Here is a 17,777-nt window from a genome sequence, read left to right as displayed (position 1 = left end):
GTCACATGCTTCTCTGAACACTAGCTACAGCTCCTTTGTTTTCAGTCCACATAGCTGAGCGCACAGATACACTGTTTTTGGAGACAGGGTTTCTCTGTAGCTTTGGAACCTGTCCTGGCACTAGCTCTTGTAGACCAGGCTGGCCTCAAACTCAGAGATCCGCCTGCCTCTGCCTCCCGAGTGCTGGGATTAAAGGCCTGCGCCACCACTGCCCGGCACACTGTTGTTTCTTTACTCATTTTTCTTTGGCTCCACCTTTTTCTATTGAAACTGGCTTTTCTAAAGCTGCTTGCATGACTCTGGATGATCAGGCCCTGTGTCTGCAGGCCCCGTGTCTGCGGCTCTACGTCTGCGGCTCCGTGTCTGCAGGCCCCGTGTCTGCAGGCCCCGTGTCTGCAGCTCCACGTCTGCAGCTCTTTTGTGTTTCTTTCCCTAGTCACGGTAGGCAGGCATCTGTGAGAGTCCCCACTCTGGGCCATACTATCTGTCATTCATGCCACTTGACTGGGGACTCCCAAGGCAGAATTGAGCATCGAGACCTGACTGGCCACGGCACTGCTTCTGGCTTCCAGCTCACATAGTTGCTTCTGAACTTTTCTGGGCTGTGGATAGAAATTGCTTTCTCAGGGACCAGGAAGATGGCTTAGTGGTTAGAGGCTCTTGTTGCCACGTTTAATGATTTCAGCCCTCAAGAACCATATGGTGGAAGGAGAGAACGGACACGTGCAGCTAGTGCACATGTATGTGCATACACGTGCGTACATGCACAAATACGCACGCGCGCACACACACACACGGAAGGCAGGAGGTGAGTGTCTCTGAGCACACCAACAGGACACTAGCCTCTTCCAGTTACCACCTCAGGAGTGCTGCCCCGAGGGCCAAGCCTTGACACCTCCCAGGCCTTTCAGGATGACATGAGGCAGACCTGGTTTACAGTAGCCTCTACATCAGGACCTCGTGGGATCGCAGCCTCACTTCCAACTCCTACATTCTCCACCACGGAGTTACAAGGTGCCTGGGTCCCTGCTCAACAGTCATCAGAGATGTTCAGACTCCACCACCACCCAGAAACCCATCTGCCTCTGGGTTCTCAGCTAAGTACACAGTTGACAGCAACCTGGGGTCCCCGAGCCTCCCACCTCAGCACTGTTCCAGATGGACTTCCTCCACCCCATCTCCTCACACTGCTGTTGGACGTTACACAGACACACACCTGGAGTGGAAGTGGAACATGCCTCCTACATCCTGGCCCAGGAAATAGCCTGGGACAGAGACACGGCTCACTCGCTAAGGTGCCCAACATAGGCTGTTGGAGTCCAGGGTGCCACATATTCACCAAGACGGCACCAAACTTACAAACCAAGTTCTAGAGACCAGTCAGGCCTGGGTAGGTTAAAAAGTTTCTGGAAAGCAGGGAACTCAGAAGACCTAGCCTTCCAGGGGATACCTTCTGTGTCTCTGCCAGGGGTGTGGGCAGAATCCTCCCCATTTTAATTAATCCTCCCACTCATACCTCATTCTTTTTTAAATATTTATTTACTTATTAGGTATACAATATTCTGTCTGCATGTATGCCTGCAGGCCAGAAGAGGGCACCAGACCCCATTACAGATGGTTGTGAGCCACCATGTGGTTGCCGGGAATTGAACTCAGGACCTTTGGAAGAGCAAGCAATGCTCTTAACCACTGAGCAATCTCTCCAGCCCCCCCCCCCCCCCCCCCCCGGGCCTGCTGTCTTTATACTGGACGTTCACTCGCCTGGGTAGAGACCCAGGGTTCAGACCACAGGCCTTATACTCTGAGCTTCCCTACTACTGCCTGTGTTCACAGGCCTGAGCCTCAGGCTTCTCATCAGCAGAATGGGGAGGTTTCTATTCCTAGTTCCTGGGTGTTTAATATAGACACCCTGGGAAAGTAAGAGTGGGGGGCTTCAGATGGTACTGGGTGGTAGTACCAAAGTGGGGCTCTGGAAAGGGGCTGGAGGAAGATGCCGTGTATGGACTGCAATTTCAAAATGTGCCTATCTCTTAGGGCATGAGATGGAGTTTACAGAGGAGGTAAAGAGAAGAAGCCAAGGCTAGCAAAGAGAAGCCAAGGCTAGGTGAGTGTCCGCTTGGGCTTTTGAAGGAGGCTGGCCAAGGTGCTAGCAGGCTTTTTGTAGGCATAGGCTCTGGGGTCCCTGGAGAGATGCCCCATTTGTGACAAATGAGACTAGGTTCTGAGTGAGTGTGAACAGTTTGGGAACCTGGGAAGAGAGGAAGCTGTGGGGTGTGTGGGATGGGGAGCAGGATCCAGGTGTGCAGAAGTGAGGTCATGTCTGCTCTTTCAGAGACCGGTTTCACAGCCGATGGAAGGGCTAGTAGTTGGGCTGAAGCAGGACAAAGCCATGGTCAGAAGGCAGAGGCAGGTGCCCTCCAGGACTTGTTCCTGGACAACCTCACACTCCTGACCTGCTGGGTAGCAGGGTTGGGTCCCCTCTGTGAGGGGCCTGTGCTTGGCCTACAGACGGAGGACATGTTCACACAGTTCTGAGTCATGGCCAAAGCTTAGCAGGCCTTTCTGTTGACTTCGGTGACCAGATAGTCCAGGTGTGAGGGCCTGAGGAACTAAGGCAAACCCTACTGGGGGGAGCCCAGGCTTTGGGGGCACAAGCTGACAGCTGAGAGCCATTTGTTTAAGCAGTCTCAGGGGTACCCTGTGAGTTGGGCTTTGAGGCATCCAGAGCTCCTGTCACTGGCTTCTTTGCCATATTCTCAAAGATGCCTCAGTCTTACGAACCATCTGATCCCTCACCTTCCCCAGGCGGGGGAGTCCGCCTCCTTGGGTGCTGCTTTCTTCTGTCAAAGGAAATAAATCTTCCCTCATCGGTTGAGCATGTCTGTGGGTGTGTACATGGCCCATGCATTCATGGGGTTAGAGGGCAACTCACAGAAGCTATGTTCTCTACTGTGTGGGTTCTGGGTTCAAACTCAGGTTCTCAGGCTTAGAGGCAAGTGGCTTTACTGGCTATCTCACCAGTGCCTCAAAGAACCAAGCAGTGCCCGACACAGTCAACAGCAAGAGCTGGAGAAGTTGCTGCGTGGCACACAGACTTGAGTGTCTACAGCAGTGTCTTCCAATGTGGTACAGACCTGTAGCAGCAGCAGCCCCGGAGGCACCCACACAACTGAGCCAGCCTCGCAGGGTCTGTAGGCCCTTTTGGGAGCCTGGCTCAGGAAGCACTCTGGGTGTGTGCTGTTGGGTCTGACCTGTGGGTTGTGGGCTCTCCTAAGCTGTCCTGCCTAGCAAGCTGGGAGTAACATTCCACCTTTCTTAAGGCTTCACCCCGAGAGGCCCAGAGATAGTCAAGTATCCCCTCCTCCTTCCACCTGGAACTACCATGCCACTTCTCCAGAAGACAAGGTGGCCCTGTCAAAGCCAAGTGCACAGCCCCTATGCACGCTGAAAGTGAAGACAGACTGCTGGCCTTTGGCACGAACTAATTCTATTACCTGCCTGCCTACCGGGAAGGAGTGAGGGCATCTGAGTTGGGCTGGCTTGGGATGACCTAAACATGGAAGGGGTAAGGGTACCAGGATAGGTATGATGGCACATGCTTGTAGTTCCAGTGTTCAGAAGGCAGAGGCAGGAGGATGACAGTTCAAGGCACTCTTGAGCTACGTGTTGAGACCCTGCCTCAAACACAAAACAAAAGGCTACATGCTAGACACAGGAAGAAAAGGACTAATCTGGGTACCCCAAGGTAGGGAGGTTTAAGCGACCACCTCTTCTTAAAGATCCAGTGACAAGGAAACTTGCCGCCCCCACCCAGTGGCTGGAAACACTCAACAGCCGGAGGGAAGCAAAATGACCACAGACATTTAAGAGACTATTTATTACATAACTGGCAGGCACAAACTCCAGCACGACTTTACATGAGGGAACAGTAACTTCAGGGACAGGATGTTTAATGACAAGAAACAAGTGCGGGCGCACGAGCGACGCAGGTAAACACTGGTGTGAAATATGTCTCATTTTGTCTATGCAGCATTTTGCTTTGTAAGGACAGGAAGGAAAGGAAACTGGACTGCCAGATGCAGAGGATAAAACTGTGCTCTTCTCAATCTGGTTCTGCGACCGAGTCACTGGGGTCAGGGTAGCACCCTTCACATTGCGCGATTATAGTCCCAACTGAGTGCAACACTGGACTCAAGTCTTTGGCAAGTAAGAACCGTCATGGTGTCTTCTCCAAACGGAGCGTGGGGCAGGGTCTGTTCATCAATAGGTCCTTCATCCTCTCTGTCTCGGGAAGTGGGATAGGTAGGAAGGAAGGGCAGAAAAGGGAACAAGGAACAGAACAGCAGGATTGGATGCAGAGTTGACCTGTACAAGGCAATGGGACCCACAAGCAAAAACCAGCCAGGACAAGCGTTGAGACAAGATGCATTTGCCTATGGGAGTAGAATCTTCTGACCCCAGGTCTCGGGGGCTCCAGGCAGGACACCTCCTGCTGGTTCCTTGGCCTCCACCTGGGAGCTTCAGCCTGAGGAGGACTCAGGATTGTCTGTGGATTCTGGTGCTCTTGACAGCAGCTGGCGACGCTGGACTGACCCCACGTTCCTTCATTTTCTACAGAGTGTCCTCTGTGGCAGGTCCTTGACTCTAACAATTCTCTTCTGAGAAGCTTCCAACAGAGGCCTATCCTCTCTGGGGATCATGGGAACCAGCTCAGGATTGGAACCAACTCTGAGAGCCTGCCAGGAAGGGCAGTAGAGTCCTTGCAGCATGCAGACAAGTTTGTCCAAGGCAGCGCCTGAGCTCAAGCTGGCAGGCCCCTTTCTGAAAGGCACTCCTGGGCATCCAGCAGAGATGTGGCATTTTGGGTTCTACGGATAGCTTTTGGAGTGCTGGCCCTTTCCCATGCATGCAATGCACACGTGACCTGCAGAACCTGACCATGGTGGCACTGTTTCTGGGAGGTGACCTGCACCTTGATCACTCCCACAGAACACACGGGGGAGGAGACTGACAATGAACTCATAGCGGGTCATCACTGCCTTCCAGGGTTGGTTCAGAGGCTATGCTGGTGGCCAGCAAAGCCAGTCCTCATGTCGCAGTTTATAGGCCGCAGCAGAGGCTATGAAGAGGCAGCCTAGAGGTCACAGCTCACTTCTGCTTGTTCAGTGGGCATGTCTAGATTGACTGTCCACATTTCAACTAGAAAAATGGCATAAAATAACCCAAATTCCTGTTATGCTGAAAAACCAAAGCGTTAGCAATACAGGTTGCTGTCCTTGCAGGCTGGGCAGGGCTCCCCAGCTGCCCTATGCCCTGCTGTGTCCTGGTGTATGCCTGGCTGGCTTCATAGCCATGACTGCCAAAGAGATGTGGTAAGCTGGGAAGGGGATGGACTGCAACATCCACAAAAAGAGCCTGAAGTAATGTAAACACCAGCGCTGCCGCGGCCTAGACGTCAAGTTCTGTGCTTACGGACCTATGGGAGAGCTGCAGTTAGCAGAGCGCAGGGGACTAGCCCTTCAGTGCCGTAGGGGAAGGGAAGACACTGAGCCATTATGTCTTACCTGGGAAGAAACCCTTCAGGAGGAGACATGTGAAGCTGTGAGGGTCAAAGGATGAAGGGCACTGCGATGTCTGCCCCTTGCAGGAATGCCAGCACCGGTCCGCGAGAACAGACCCAGGTTCTTTCTGCCTGCCCTAAGTTCTGAGTGAATTGTCTGGTTTGGGGGGAAGGCAGGTCCCTGACAAGGGGTGCTCTTGCTCTGAATGTGGCCAACTGGAACCTGATGTAGATGGGAATTTTTAACTACTATTTGGACATTATGAAGACTTCAGCATGATGGTAAAATCTTTATAGATAGAAAATCAAGATAAAAACATTAAATAACACAACACTTAACATGATACAAAAGTTAGAAATGGGTCATTTCCTTGTCCCCCCCCCCAAGAGACGCACTTCCCCTAGGAAGGGGCAAGGACCTGCTCTCCCACATGCCTAGAGATACCCCAAGTTCTGAGACTCTGAGACAGGATGTAAAAATCTACTTATTGCACGATGCTTGGAAGAAACAGATAACATTGTTTTTTTTTTTTTTAAATCCAACTCTCTTAAGAAAATGTTTACTAAAAATATCAATTATTATAGTTTTCGTCATGGGTAGAGAGTTTCAGGGGCTGGGAAGTTGTCGCAAACTCGGAACAATGGCGTTTAAACACATCGGGTCATGACCTAAGCACTTGGTGGCAACACAACAGGACAGGAGCTAAGCTGCATACAAGCTCACATAAGGCAATGGTTAAATTACAGTCAAAAATCTGTTAGAAAACATGCAAAAATAATACTGAGATTTTTTTTAAAAAAGTTTCAAATCATCATTAAATGGTTTTGTAAAAATCTGAAGAGTTCATGTCTAAGCGTAGCCGGACTCTCAGCAGCTAGAAAGTAGGACAGCGCCCTGCAGTTCAGCTGTTGTTCTCTTTGGTGGTGATTGTGACCAGCTGTTTGGCCGCCTTGGCGATGTCATAGGCACACTGGATGACCTGCTGTGTGACCAACTGCACATCGGCGGGCAAGCTCGAGTCTCCTGGGAGGGCCTTTCTGCACTCCGACTGAAGCCGGTAGGCACTGGACGTCAGTAACCGGAGGGAAGTCCTCACCGTGTCAGACTTGGGTTTCTAAAACAAAGAGTAAAGCTGTTTGCTGTGGGCCGCAGGAGTGGCCATCCAGCAGTGAGGGGTACGCCTGCTCCCGAGAGCAACCGCAGTTTACTGTAAAGTCCAACGTTTTCCAGTTGGGTATTTTAAACATTACCAGCTTTGCAAATCATGGCCTAAGGAGTAAGCAAATGCTTATATTTGAGAAGAATTTTAGTAGTATGTGCTATTTTAAGGTATGTAAAAAAAAAATCTTTATTATTTATTCTAAACTTTCTTCTATTGCTTTGCCTCACGGCACCTGACTTACATATATACACGTCTTACTAAAACTGATATTCATGCATAGTGAAAGCATCTCAAAGCCCTACAAGAAGATGTATTTAAAAACCATGTGCTATTTAATCCCAGCACTTGGGAGGCAGAGACAGGCGGATCTCTGTGAGTTCGAGACCAGCCTGGTCTACAAGAGCTAGTTCCAGGACAGGCTCCAAAACCACAGAGAAACCCTGTCTCGAAAAACCAAAAAAAAAAAAAAAAAAAACCAAAAAAAAAAAAAACAACAACAACAAAAAAAAACCATGTGCTACAAAATGTAAGAAAAAGATGACGGGCTGCCGTACAGCTCTTAGGAGAGAGTTTGCCTAGTATGCACAGGATCCTGGGTCTTATCCCGACACTCTGCTCCTCACAAAGACAATATAAGGTCAGGAAGCCATTCTGAGAAACTGACTGGAAGGGAGCAAGTAGGAAGTGACTTACTTTGGGGAACAAGGCTGCCATCTCGGTAACAGCAACATGTATTCTCTCTGAGCAGGGAATGTAGCTGTAAGATAGTGAAGAGGTCATGGTTTAGAGGTGCACAGTGCTCAGGGGCAGGTGGGTTCCATTTCCACTCATTAGTGAAGGGGGCTTAAGCTGTGGCTGGCTTTGTGCACCCGAACAGCAAGTGCACACGCTGCTACAAAGCAGGTCCCTCCTTTCAGGAACACACATCCACCCTGGTAACAGTCCCCAGGCCTGAAATCTGCGCTGTGTGCTCTGGGCAACAGAGATGAAGACAAGCACACATGCCCAGCCTGCTCCCTTACTTCTCACAGCTATCTTCCAGATTTATAGAGAGAGGAGCAACGGTCCCATGCCAAGGCCCATAGAGGTGAAGAATAAAGGAATGAAAAAAATCCTTAAATTCTAACTGGTGTCTACACTTCACTGTCTACGAGCTATCTGCTTGGCCATGAACGTGCACAGTTCCTCTCGTTAGGATGCTCAACAGCAAGGAGGTGATGCGTCATATTCGCACTCATAAACAGGCATGGTGGTCTGACTTGTGAAGAGGAAGGGAAGAAGCAAGCCCCGGCTTTATGCAGGATGGAGCACATGGGGCGACTCACTGTAGTATACCCGAGGCTATGTGCTACCAGGTGGAGAGGGACAAACACAAATTGATGGGTACTGAGTGATGGTTCTTAATGCAACATTGCCACCAAACCTTGGCTATGTGTGCCTGACTTCCCCACTGTCTTGGAGGGACATGGGCACTAAGAAAGTACATTTGGAGGCATTTTCTGCAAAGAAACACAGCCACAACTGCTGTAGGTTTGGCCTGACAAAGCTGTTTGTAACCACTGTAACCACCACAGACTCAAGGCTTCAAGTAACATTCTTTCCTTGCGTTTTCAAAACCATAAAACTGACTTCTGACTAAAGACTGTCAAAAGCTGTCTCTATTTCTAATTTTATATTAGTGAGTGTGTGTACAGAAACATGACCACAAGCAAGTGAAGCTGAAGAAGAGCTGGGGGTGGGGGAGGAGGTAAGGGGAACTTGCTTCAGGCCACTAGAAGCAAGATGGAGGTGTGGAGGTGCAGCCCCCCTAGGTAAACTTGAGGGATAAAGGTGAGGCTGTCATCAGCGCAGCACCAAGTACTCAGAGCACAGAACACCAAATAATTAAGAAAAGGTAAATCCCCATGCCACTCTAGCTTTAAGTCAGAAGCCTAAGTCAATGATTTTGAAATGATCATTTTCTCTCTGGTCTTCAAAGGAGAGGAGAGCAGATCATAAACGGTGCTGAATGCACATCTACATAACAAATCTCCCTGAACTGAAGCAAACAGCATACTGCAATCTTTGAAGTACACGCTCAGGGCACCTATTTCTGACAACCACCAGAGAGCCGTGAGTGCAAGGGCAGCCTGAAACCCCAGCCGTATATTAACCGTGTAAAGGATCACACACAGAGCACCCCACAGAATGGAAGCACTCCCTCCAGGAGTGGTTCTCACGTGAGATCCCTTATCTCTGTCAGGCAAAGCTGTGGGAAGCTGTGGGCACCCTGCTCTATGCGGGGAAAAAGGCACAGCCTCCTCTTGCCAAGTTAACACATACATCTGTGTGTGCACAGGGGAGCCAGACTGCTCATACCTGTCGTGTTTGTTCTCCTGCGCTGCTCTGAGGAGCTCCTGGATGTTTTTGGTGATTTGTTCAGTCTTCCGGATGACATCTTCTGTGCTGGGGAGTGTGGGGCTGGAGACCAAGTGGGGTTCTACTATGTCTGGCAATGAGCCATCCCCCTGCCACACCATACTCCTTTGCCGTCCCTTTCGGTTTGACCTGTGGACAGGTAAGAATAACTAAGCAGGACAAGTGCTCATCAGCTCTTCTGGGTTTCCTTCCTCCTGTTATCACCAGCACCTACAGCCACTCTAAGGCCTTTCCTTTTGTCCTGGGCTGGAGTCAGGGCTGCTAAACAGCCATCCCCAGGCAACAACAGCTTCAGACTGTAGCTGACATCAGCACAGCGGTACAGCACTGGTGCAGCGCAGCAGATACTGCGGACCCACGGGAAGGTACAGCGCGCTGGCACAGGGCACACGCGCAGCAGATACTGCGGACCCACAGGAAGGTACAGCGCGCTGGCACAGGGCACATGTGCAGCAGATACTGCGGACCCACGGGAAGGTAGAGCGCGCTGGCACAGGGCACACGCGCAGCAGATACTGAGACCCACAGGAAGGTAGAGCGCGCTGGCACAGGGCACACGTGCTGAGGCGGCAATATGAGTACAGAAGACACACAATTATGACACCAGGAAACTAAAGCAGTTAAGATCTTAATGGTCTGAAGGTGGCCAAGGCTGCTGTGTCTGTGCTAACAGCCCCCCTGTGCTCTCTCACACATACACTGTGTCTTCTGGCTCAGTGTCAAAGGGAGTGTTGTCATAGTCACTCTCCGGTGTGCTGTTCTGCTTCTCCAGTCTGGATGTCTACAACAAGAGAAAGGAGACCCCATTAGTTTTGAGCATTAGATGCTTCCTCAGTCTTCCCATGGAAGCATTCCTGTCAGGGTGTTACCTTCATACCCAGAACCCAGTTGGGACAGCAACCAGCCCTTTAGTGGAAATGTATTAAGAGATAAGTGAATACTGGGTCCATTTCTCCTTAGCTCACCAGAGGCTCCCTGAACAGACACACACGCTGACAGAGGCACACACGCAACCTCTCATTTAGTTCTCAACCCAATGGAATGAGATGCAATTAATAATGAACCTACCAGCACTTGTCTGAAGACACACCTCAGAGCTAGAATTAACTGAGGAGCAAGAGTCTGTCTGCAGGAGGTCTCAAGCCTTCTGTAGATCCTTACATTACTACAGGTTCGGGAAGTCTGCATGACTGCTGCTAAGAACTGCCTTCGGGGATGCTTTTATGAGCCCTTAAGAAAGCTAGCCAGACTCTTACTTGTTTCCCAAAACATTTACCTCTGAAGATGCAGAGATTCAGTATAACTGAAGGTTCAAAATGGGCTGTAGATTCAAAGCAGGAATCCCTAAAAACATTGCAAGAGAATGGCAGTGCCATTAAAGGCAGGGCCTCTCAGTGTGACAAGGTGTGGCAAGGACCACATCTCCTGGAGGAAAGACCATCTCTCGGTGCTCATCTTCCTACATGTGACAATCCCTTATGTAGAAATGAACATAAACCATTGTAAAATCTACACCAATTACTGATTGCCTGCTTCCAGCCATGCACAGCCAGGGGGCTGAACTGGTGCGGGAGCATGTGGCAAAGGCTACCGCTGTAAAGGCTTAGACACACGAGACAGTGTAGTCTCATCCGGAAAAAAATGGCTGCTAGAGGAAGCTGGTTTGAGGAAGTCTGCCTAAGGTCTGTAGTTTGGACAGCTCCAAGGTGGGGTGCTCCTCAGTCCTGTCACACTCTGCCTTCTCTGTCTGTCTGTCTGTCTGTCTGTCTGTCTGAGGTCCTTTATATTTCCTCTTGGATGTCCCCACTCCTGCACCAGAAGACACTAAGGTTGACTTCTTTTTTTTGTTGTTGTTTATTCTCTGTATAGCCCTGGCTGTTCTGCAACTAGCTCTGTAGACCAGGCTGGCTCAAACTCACAGAGATCCGCCTGCTCTGCCTCTCGCATGCTAGGATTAAAGGCATGTGCTACTACTGCCCAGTTTAGGGTTGGCTTCTTAATATGAATTTTCTTGTCCACTCCAATTCATCTGATAAATGACTAAGTGTTGGCTTGGGACCTTGTGATATTAAAGCTAAATTTTTAAGTTCCTGTTCATTGCTGCAGATTTTAATCTGGCTCAAGTCAGTGTCTTACCAACACTAGAAGCCTGGATGGCGGACAGAGGGGGTACCACATTTAGGACAGGGAAGTGAAAGATGAATCTTGTGGGCCTGATCTCAGAACTCTAACTCCCTAAGATCTTTGCTACCTTTTACAGGAAATGTCTAATCTTAATTTTTTTTTTAAATTTTCAAACATATATGCACACAAACATATGCACACACCAAATACATATGTACACACACAAACACACACACACACAAACTCCATAATTATGCTGGACAGTCCATTCAGAGTTGCTCCCATGGGAGGAAAAATCTACAAGACAGGATTAATATCCTCTGGGCCTTCTATTTTGGATTTTGAGACAGAGACCTGCTATGTAGCCCAGGTCTGCTTTAAACCTGCAATCCTCTTACCTCCTGGAATCCCATATCTCTCTAACAGATGATTTTGCTTTCCCTGATGTCAAGGTGATAGTCAGAAACTGAATACATTACCCATAATGATCAAAAGTGCCACGCTCTGTTTAAAATTTCAGAAGAGTGAGCCACACACCCACTGCCAGTGCTCAGGAAACGCTCTTCAAGTGCAGAGGACAGTCACCCAGGGTCAATTACTTACGCACTAAGTCCTCCTCCGTCGTCAAAAAAGCATACAGGATTTCAATGTAGCCAGCATTTAAGTCTATGAAAATTACTGTGAACATGCAGAGCCAGGGCTGTTAAGTGCTGCTCTCAGAGCTGTTAATAGAAAAGTCGCCTTATAGCTGGTGTTGCTTCAGTTCTTTAACAACTTGCTATTTTCTCTGCACAGACAGACCACAGAAACCTAAGCCCACGACAAAGCTGCCAGGAGCTCGGATGAGCTGAATGACCCCACTCATCACTGTGCACAAAGTCATTCAGCAACTGGTCCTTTTCAAGGCTCCCAAACTCCATAAATTTTAAGAACTACAAAATTTTATGGTGGCCGGGCGGTGGTGGCACACGCCTTTAATCCCAGCACTTGGGAGGCAGAGGCAGGCGGATCTCTGTGAGCTCGAGGCCAGCCTGGTCTACAAGAGCTAGTTCCAGGACAGGCTCCAAAACCACAGAGAAACCCTGTCTCGAAAAACCAAAAAAAAAAAAAAAAAAAAAAAAAAAAAATTTATGGTGGAAAAGAAGGGCCTAGTTGACTCTCATTAACAAAATTATTAACAAAATGAGGGGATTTCATTGTTACTTTTGCTGTTCTTTAACTGGATCATCGAAACAAAAACACTAAGTACACTTTGAGGACTGCAAGTATCAAAGAGCAAGAATTCATTTGACTTCCTTGCTTCGAAAGGGCTGTGAGGAAACTCAAGGATCACTCTGAGGGATGGAGGGCCCACAAAAGCTTGCTCTGCTGCTCGCAGTCCTCTTCCCTCTTCTTGCCCTTGCTATACACACACTGAGCTGGAGTCTGAAGGGCAGGTCTCCAACACTCAGGCTCAAGAGGAAGCCAGCATGCTATGCTTTCTGTGCATGGGAAAGCATTTTCCTTTCTACTGATGGTCCTTTGGGAATGGGAACTTAAACCCATTGCACCTTTTAGCTTCCTTTTCTAAGAGTGTGTATGGGGGAAGGGACCCCTCTACAGGAGCTTGACCATGTACTTCAGAGTGTGAGGTACACACCAGCAGAGGGGTCTGGCCAACCAGTACAAGCAGACAGCTTTAAGTCTGCAGCCACCTCACCTCTATATTGCTAGCAGGTATGATAGCACCAACTGAGGGTTGGGTTTGTCAGCTAAGATGGTACTAACATAAAGTAAGTCAGTAGTTCAAAAGCAACAACAACAACAAAGGCATGACACTTTTGTGCTAACCCAAATGCAATCCAATACTTTTAGTAACTGTTGCTCAAAATTGGACATATTTGCCCTGTTATATTTAACCAGCAGCCAGCTAAATGTTCTGTTTGTTTAACAAGACAATATGCTTAGAATGAATGCTGTAGGCTGGTTTGTGAAATTGGTTAAATGGTGAAAAGGAAAAATGTGGAGTTACACGGAGGGAGGCTGAGTCTCTCCAGGAACAGAAGTGCATGGGTGCAGGTGCCTGCTGCTGTGAGAAACCAGGAGCCAAGCTGTTTCATGCAGGACAGAGGGGAGTTAGCAAGGGGAAGGGACAGTAGGGCCAGCGCCCAAGCACAAAGCGCCCAGGAGCACTGCCCCTCCTCCAGGGCAGACCATTCAGAGTGTACTTAACCCTTCGGGCGCTTTCGTCCCTGGACCAGGAAAGTGTAGAGGGGAAGGAAGGCAGAGACGAAGAGGAGGTCACAAGTGCACTCCTCCCAATCTGGAAGTGGAGAAAGAAACAAGCTTGGGAAAATACAAAACAAACAAACGCCCATCTCCCACCCTACCAGCTCATCATACAAGAGTCCCATGAGCTTGGTGACAGCTGTGACACAGCTCCTGAGAGGTTTAATCCTTGGTGACGCTAGTGTCTGCTGGAAACCACTCTCCTCCACTTAAGAGGCTACTTCTCCTTGAGGGAAAGGATACCATAGCTATCATAGCTATGCTTGGTGTAGCTGTCAAGGTTGGCAGCACTTGTTCTTAATGCATAGTCTACAATGATGCTTCTTCTCCAGTCAAGAGGGACAGTAAGATGTTAGGGCCGTGGAGGACTAAATTCATGCACACCATCACTCCAGCCTCCAGTGCTACAGATAAAGGACAACATAACAGCCACACACCCTAATTCCCTCTAAAATCTAGTACACTTTGCAAGTTATCAAGTGGGTTTTCCTAAGTTTTGTTTTCAGCTATCTGAAAAATAAGATTCTTTTTCACTTAGTTTAAATGCAAATACATTGTCTTCAAGCATTAAACCAAACAAAGAGAAGTTGAGAAACGGACTCCTGGTTATATACAATACTTCAGTTTTACCACTCTAAAGTTGACAAAATGGAAATCAGTTTATTAGATTTTTTGTTTGTTTGTTTGTTTTTTTCTGAGGCACGGTTTCTCTGTGTAACCATCCTGGTTGTCCTGGAACTCACTTGGTAGACCAGGCTGCCTCGAACTCACTAAGATCCATCTGCCTCTGCCTCCCAAGTGCCGGGATTAAAGGTGTGTGCTGCCACCACCACCTGGCTAATTTATTAAGATTTTATCATTTGTTTTTCATTACCCTAAGGATTTTATTGAAATTCTCTATGTAATTTGAAGAATTAACTTTGACACTTATAAGGATAAATATGATACTCTGAAAAAATAACCACATAAGGCAGTGTATGCTTGTGGTATCCTGTGAAAACAGACATCTTCATAATAAACCAATCCAGAAAACAGCATTTTAATGTCTGAAAACTGCACCCCAACCTGCGAGCTCCGCAGACCATGAGAACCTGCTACAGGGCAGTCTCCGGAATTGGCACTTGGTGGTGGGCACAGTTTCTATTATGTACAGCCTTGTATTCTTTAAAGTCTGATTGGAGACAAGATCTCTTCATACAGTCTGGGTAATCCCCCTGCTTCAGCTTGCTGAGTGCTGCTATAATTGTTGCTTACACTGCATCTCTATGAAATGACCAAGCCATGCTAACAGCCTACGCTGAAGCCCAGAGTCTCTCAGCTCCATGTAGCAGGTCACAGGGCTCAAAAGAGCATCTTTGGTCCTAAGCACAACAGTTCATAGAAGGGCATGCCCCTGACTCCTCTGCTGTGTTTGTTCTGTGTAGGAGTGTTCTGCCAGCATGTACGTGTATCAGGTGCATGCAGTGCCATTGGAGGCTGGAAGAAGGTGTCAAATCTCCTGAAACTGGAGTTATAGCTGGTTGTGAGTTGCCATGTGGGTGCTTGGAAATGAACCCAGGTCCTCTTTAAGAGCAGCCAGTGCTCTAACCATTGAGCCATGCCTCCAACCCCAACCTCTGCCTATTTTGAAGACAAAGACATTTCTGCCAGTGACCTTTACAATTGGCTTTTGTTTGTGGAACTCGGGAAGGAAGCTTTACACAAAAAAAAATGCCAACAGAGGCAGGCTGTCTGGGAAGTCCATCATGGGAAGAGAGGAACTGAAGGGAGGGTTGAGCAAGCACCAGAATGTCCAGTTCGGCCCAGACCCTTCAGTCCACACGTGTTCATGGTCACATTGGGAGCAGTTGCAGACATGCCCACGCAGAAAACACAAGGGCACCTCTCAGAGCCTGCGAGCTGCATGGTCAGAAAAGGAACACACAGTCAGAGCACACAGTAGGGACAGATACATAGTGACATTACTTACGTGAGCAGGAAAGGGTTGAAGCCTTGTCCTGTTCTCCTCAGGGCGGTTTGCTTCCCCCATTGGGAGGTATGGTTTCTGACCTGATCCAGTCTCATACATGGACATGGGCCTACTGCCCCGGGCAGACGGCCGGCGCTTTAAGGATGAGTGGCTGGAAGTGTCTGGGTAGTCAGGGCCAGTCTGCACCTGACAGGCATTGGTTGTGGCCTGCTTCCTGAGGCTTGAATTCTCACTCTGGAGTGTTTGAAGCTGAAAGAAATGTTAGGCAGTGGGCCTGTGTTTTTGCACAGTAAGCAGACAAAGCAAACACCAAGTACATGAACACAATACCGACTTCATGCGAACAGTAAAGCTAGCTGGGCTGCAAGTGAAGTGACACCTCTTCCCTCTGGAGTAACCCACTGTTTGCATCGCACAGGCTCATGAGAAACTGAAGTCTACCATCTGCGGACAAGCTGTACTCTGGACTATCGGAGGGCCCAAACATCTGCGGACAAGCTGTACTCTGCTTCAAGGAAGAGGTTCAGAGTGTTAACTAGGGCTCTTTTCACATGATCCCTGAGCAGTCTGCAAATGGGGAAAGTGACAGGAGACACCACAGAAGCAGCACAAAGAGACTAAAGTTGCGGTGCAAAGCAAGACAGAGTGAGCTCAGCTTGAGAAAAGTCCCAGCACCTAATGCTCTCCCAAGAGCGAGACACCGCAAGAGCTCAGTCGAGAAAGCCCAGTGCCTAATGCTTTCCAAAGAGCCAACAAGAAAAATCAGGATAAAATTTTTTTATTGCATAGCACTCTTGATATTCCAAGTACTTTCAAGCATATCTTTAAAAAAATAGGAGGGAACCAATCCATGGCAAGTTTGCTAAATAAATGTATCACAGAAAACTGGCAACCTATTGGACTGTTAGCATCTTCACATGAAGGGGCGTTCCACGAGGCACACTTGCTTCTCTTTGGTGATCAGTCCTTTTTCTGTCAGGATTGGTGTGTCTGGCCTTTCTCTCAATTGGCTTTGTTACTCAAAACCATGCAGTCGGTGATGCTGGCTTTAAATGGGCTAGCCTATCTGGTAGTCACTTGGAGGCCCTGAGTACTCTTTCCAGTTTTCACATGAATGCTGCTTCAAGGTTAAGAGATCAGCAAGAAACTGTGGGGCTGGCAATTTAAATACAAGTTAATGTATCCGTGCTGGCCCGGTCCTTCCCCGCTGTACGGCACCGTCCATGTCACCGTATCAACTGCCTACTCTTTGACAGAATGTACGCTCTGACCAACTGCCCTCCTTTGCCAAGGTTTAAGTCCATAACCAACTGTGTCTGCACCAGGAGATTCTCACTTTCCAATAGCAAGTTCATGCAGAGTTAGGAGTTAACTTTCATTTTTTTTTTTTTTTTTTAAGAAAGCACGGAATTGTGGAAAATACACCAATAGTAGCCGGTCCTCTTCATTAATTAGCATCGTTTCCAAGCAACTGTTAAACGTGAAAGATCAGACATAAATCACGCTACTTTGCCAATTCTATTAAAAACTTTAGCTTTGAGATAAAATCAATACATCTTTTGTTATGTAAACCAACCCCACATCTTTGTATCAGCAGAGCCACACTTCCACAGAAGCATAGCTTCCTTGCCTATGCTTGCAACCTCCTCTTAAAAAAAAGAGCCCCTAGAAATTCTTGCCTTCCGGGACACAGACAAGTGTGAATGGCCTGTCAGGATTATGGATGGGGAATTGAGTGGCCTCAGTGAAGTGGCCATGGTCCAAAAAGTGAGGAGTGTAAGTGATTAGGTCTCTGAGTGCAGGGCTCACGTGTCTGCCTATGTTAAAAGCCCAGCATGGCTCCTCAGACTAGACTATGAAATTAGAGACTCTCTCAACACTGTGGTTGCCTCTGAAACACTCAGTCTGGATTCTGCTCAATTGTCTTCTGAGATGAGCACAAGCCCCTGGTTTCAATCACCCAGCCCCTCACACAGGAATTTAATCCAGGGCCTCGAGCAGAGCCGCAGCCCTGGTGCACTGAGACAGAGTCCAGGTTTCTCAGGCTGGCCTTGACCTAGTTCTTAACCCAAAGAGTCTTTGAACTTGTTATTCTTCAGCTTCAGTTTGAAGTGGACAGATTACAAGGCTGTGTCAAATTAAAAAAAAAAAAAAAACCTAATTTTTACAGAGAAGATGCCCTTAGATAAACTTTATCCATGTTTATCTTTATAAGAAGCAGGCAGCCAGGCAGTGGTGGGACACGCCTTTAATCCCAGCACTTGGGAGGCAGACG

At 48.3% G+C, this 17,777-nt stretch overlaps 1 protein-coding gene across 9 annotated transcripts in view; it reads right to left on the bottom strand.

Annotated features, from left to right (window-relative positions):
• Positions 1-3,858: 3,858 nt before the first annotated feature.
• Positions 3,859-17,777, bottom strand: part of Git2 (GIT ArfGAP 2) — a 51,099-nt gene continuing 37,180 nt past the window's right edge. For 5 of the 9 annotated variants that reach the window (XM_057763602.1, XM_057763604.1, XM_057763607.1 and 2 more), the window contains 6 exons: positions 15,503-15,751; positions 13,478-13,567; positions 9,840-9,922; positions 9,082-9,270; positions 7,417-7,480; positions 3,859-6,675 (listed from right to left, as the gene is read on the bottom strand). In XM_057763602.1, coding sequence (XP_057619585.1) covers positions 6,463-6,675; positions 7,417-7,480; positions 9,082-9,270; positions 9,840-9,922; positions 13,478-13,567; positions 15,503-15,751 — 888 coding nt within the window. In that variant the 3' untranslated portion in view covers positions 3,859-6,462. Of the gene's footprint in view, positions 6,676-7,416; positions 7,481-9,081; positions 9,271-9,839; positions 9,923-13,477; positions 13,568-15,502; positions 15,752-16,314; positions 16,974-17,777 lie in introns of those variants that run through there. The other 4 variants (XM_057763605.1, XM_057763609.1, XM_057763610.1 and 1 more) reach the window with 2 other exon arrangements.

The sequence above is a fragment of the Chionomys nivalis genome, chromosome 3, assembly GCF_950005125.1.
Source record: "Chionomys nivalis chromosome 3, mChiNiv1.1, whole genome shotgun sequence".
Taxonomy (NCBI): Eukaryota; Metazoa; Chordata; class Mammalia; order Rodentia; family Cricetidae; genus Chionomys; species Chionomys nivalis.
Note: the sequence above shows the minus strand (reverse complement) of the source record. Positions and strands in the feature narration are given on the sequence as shown.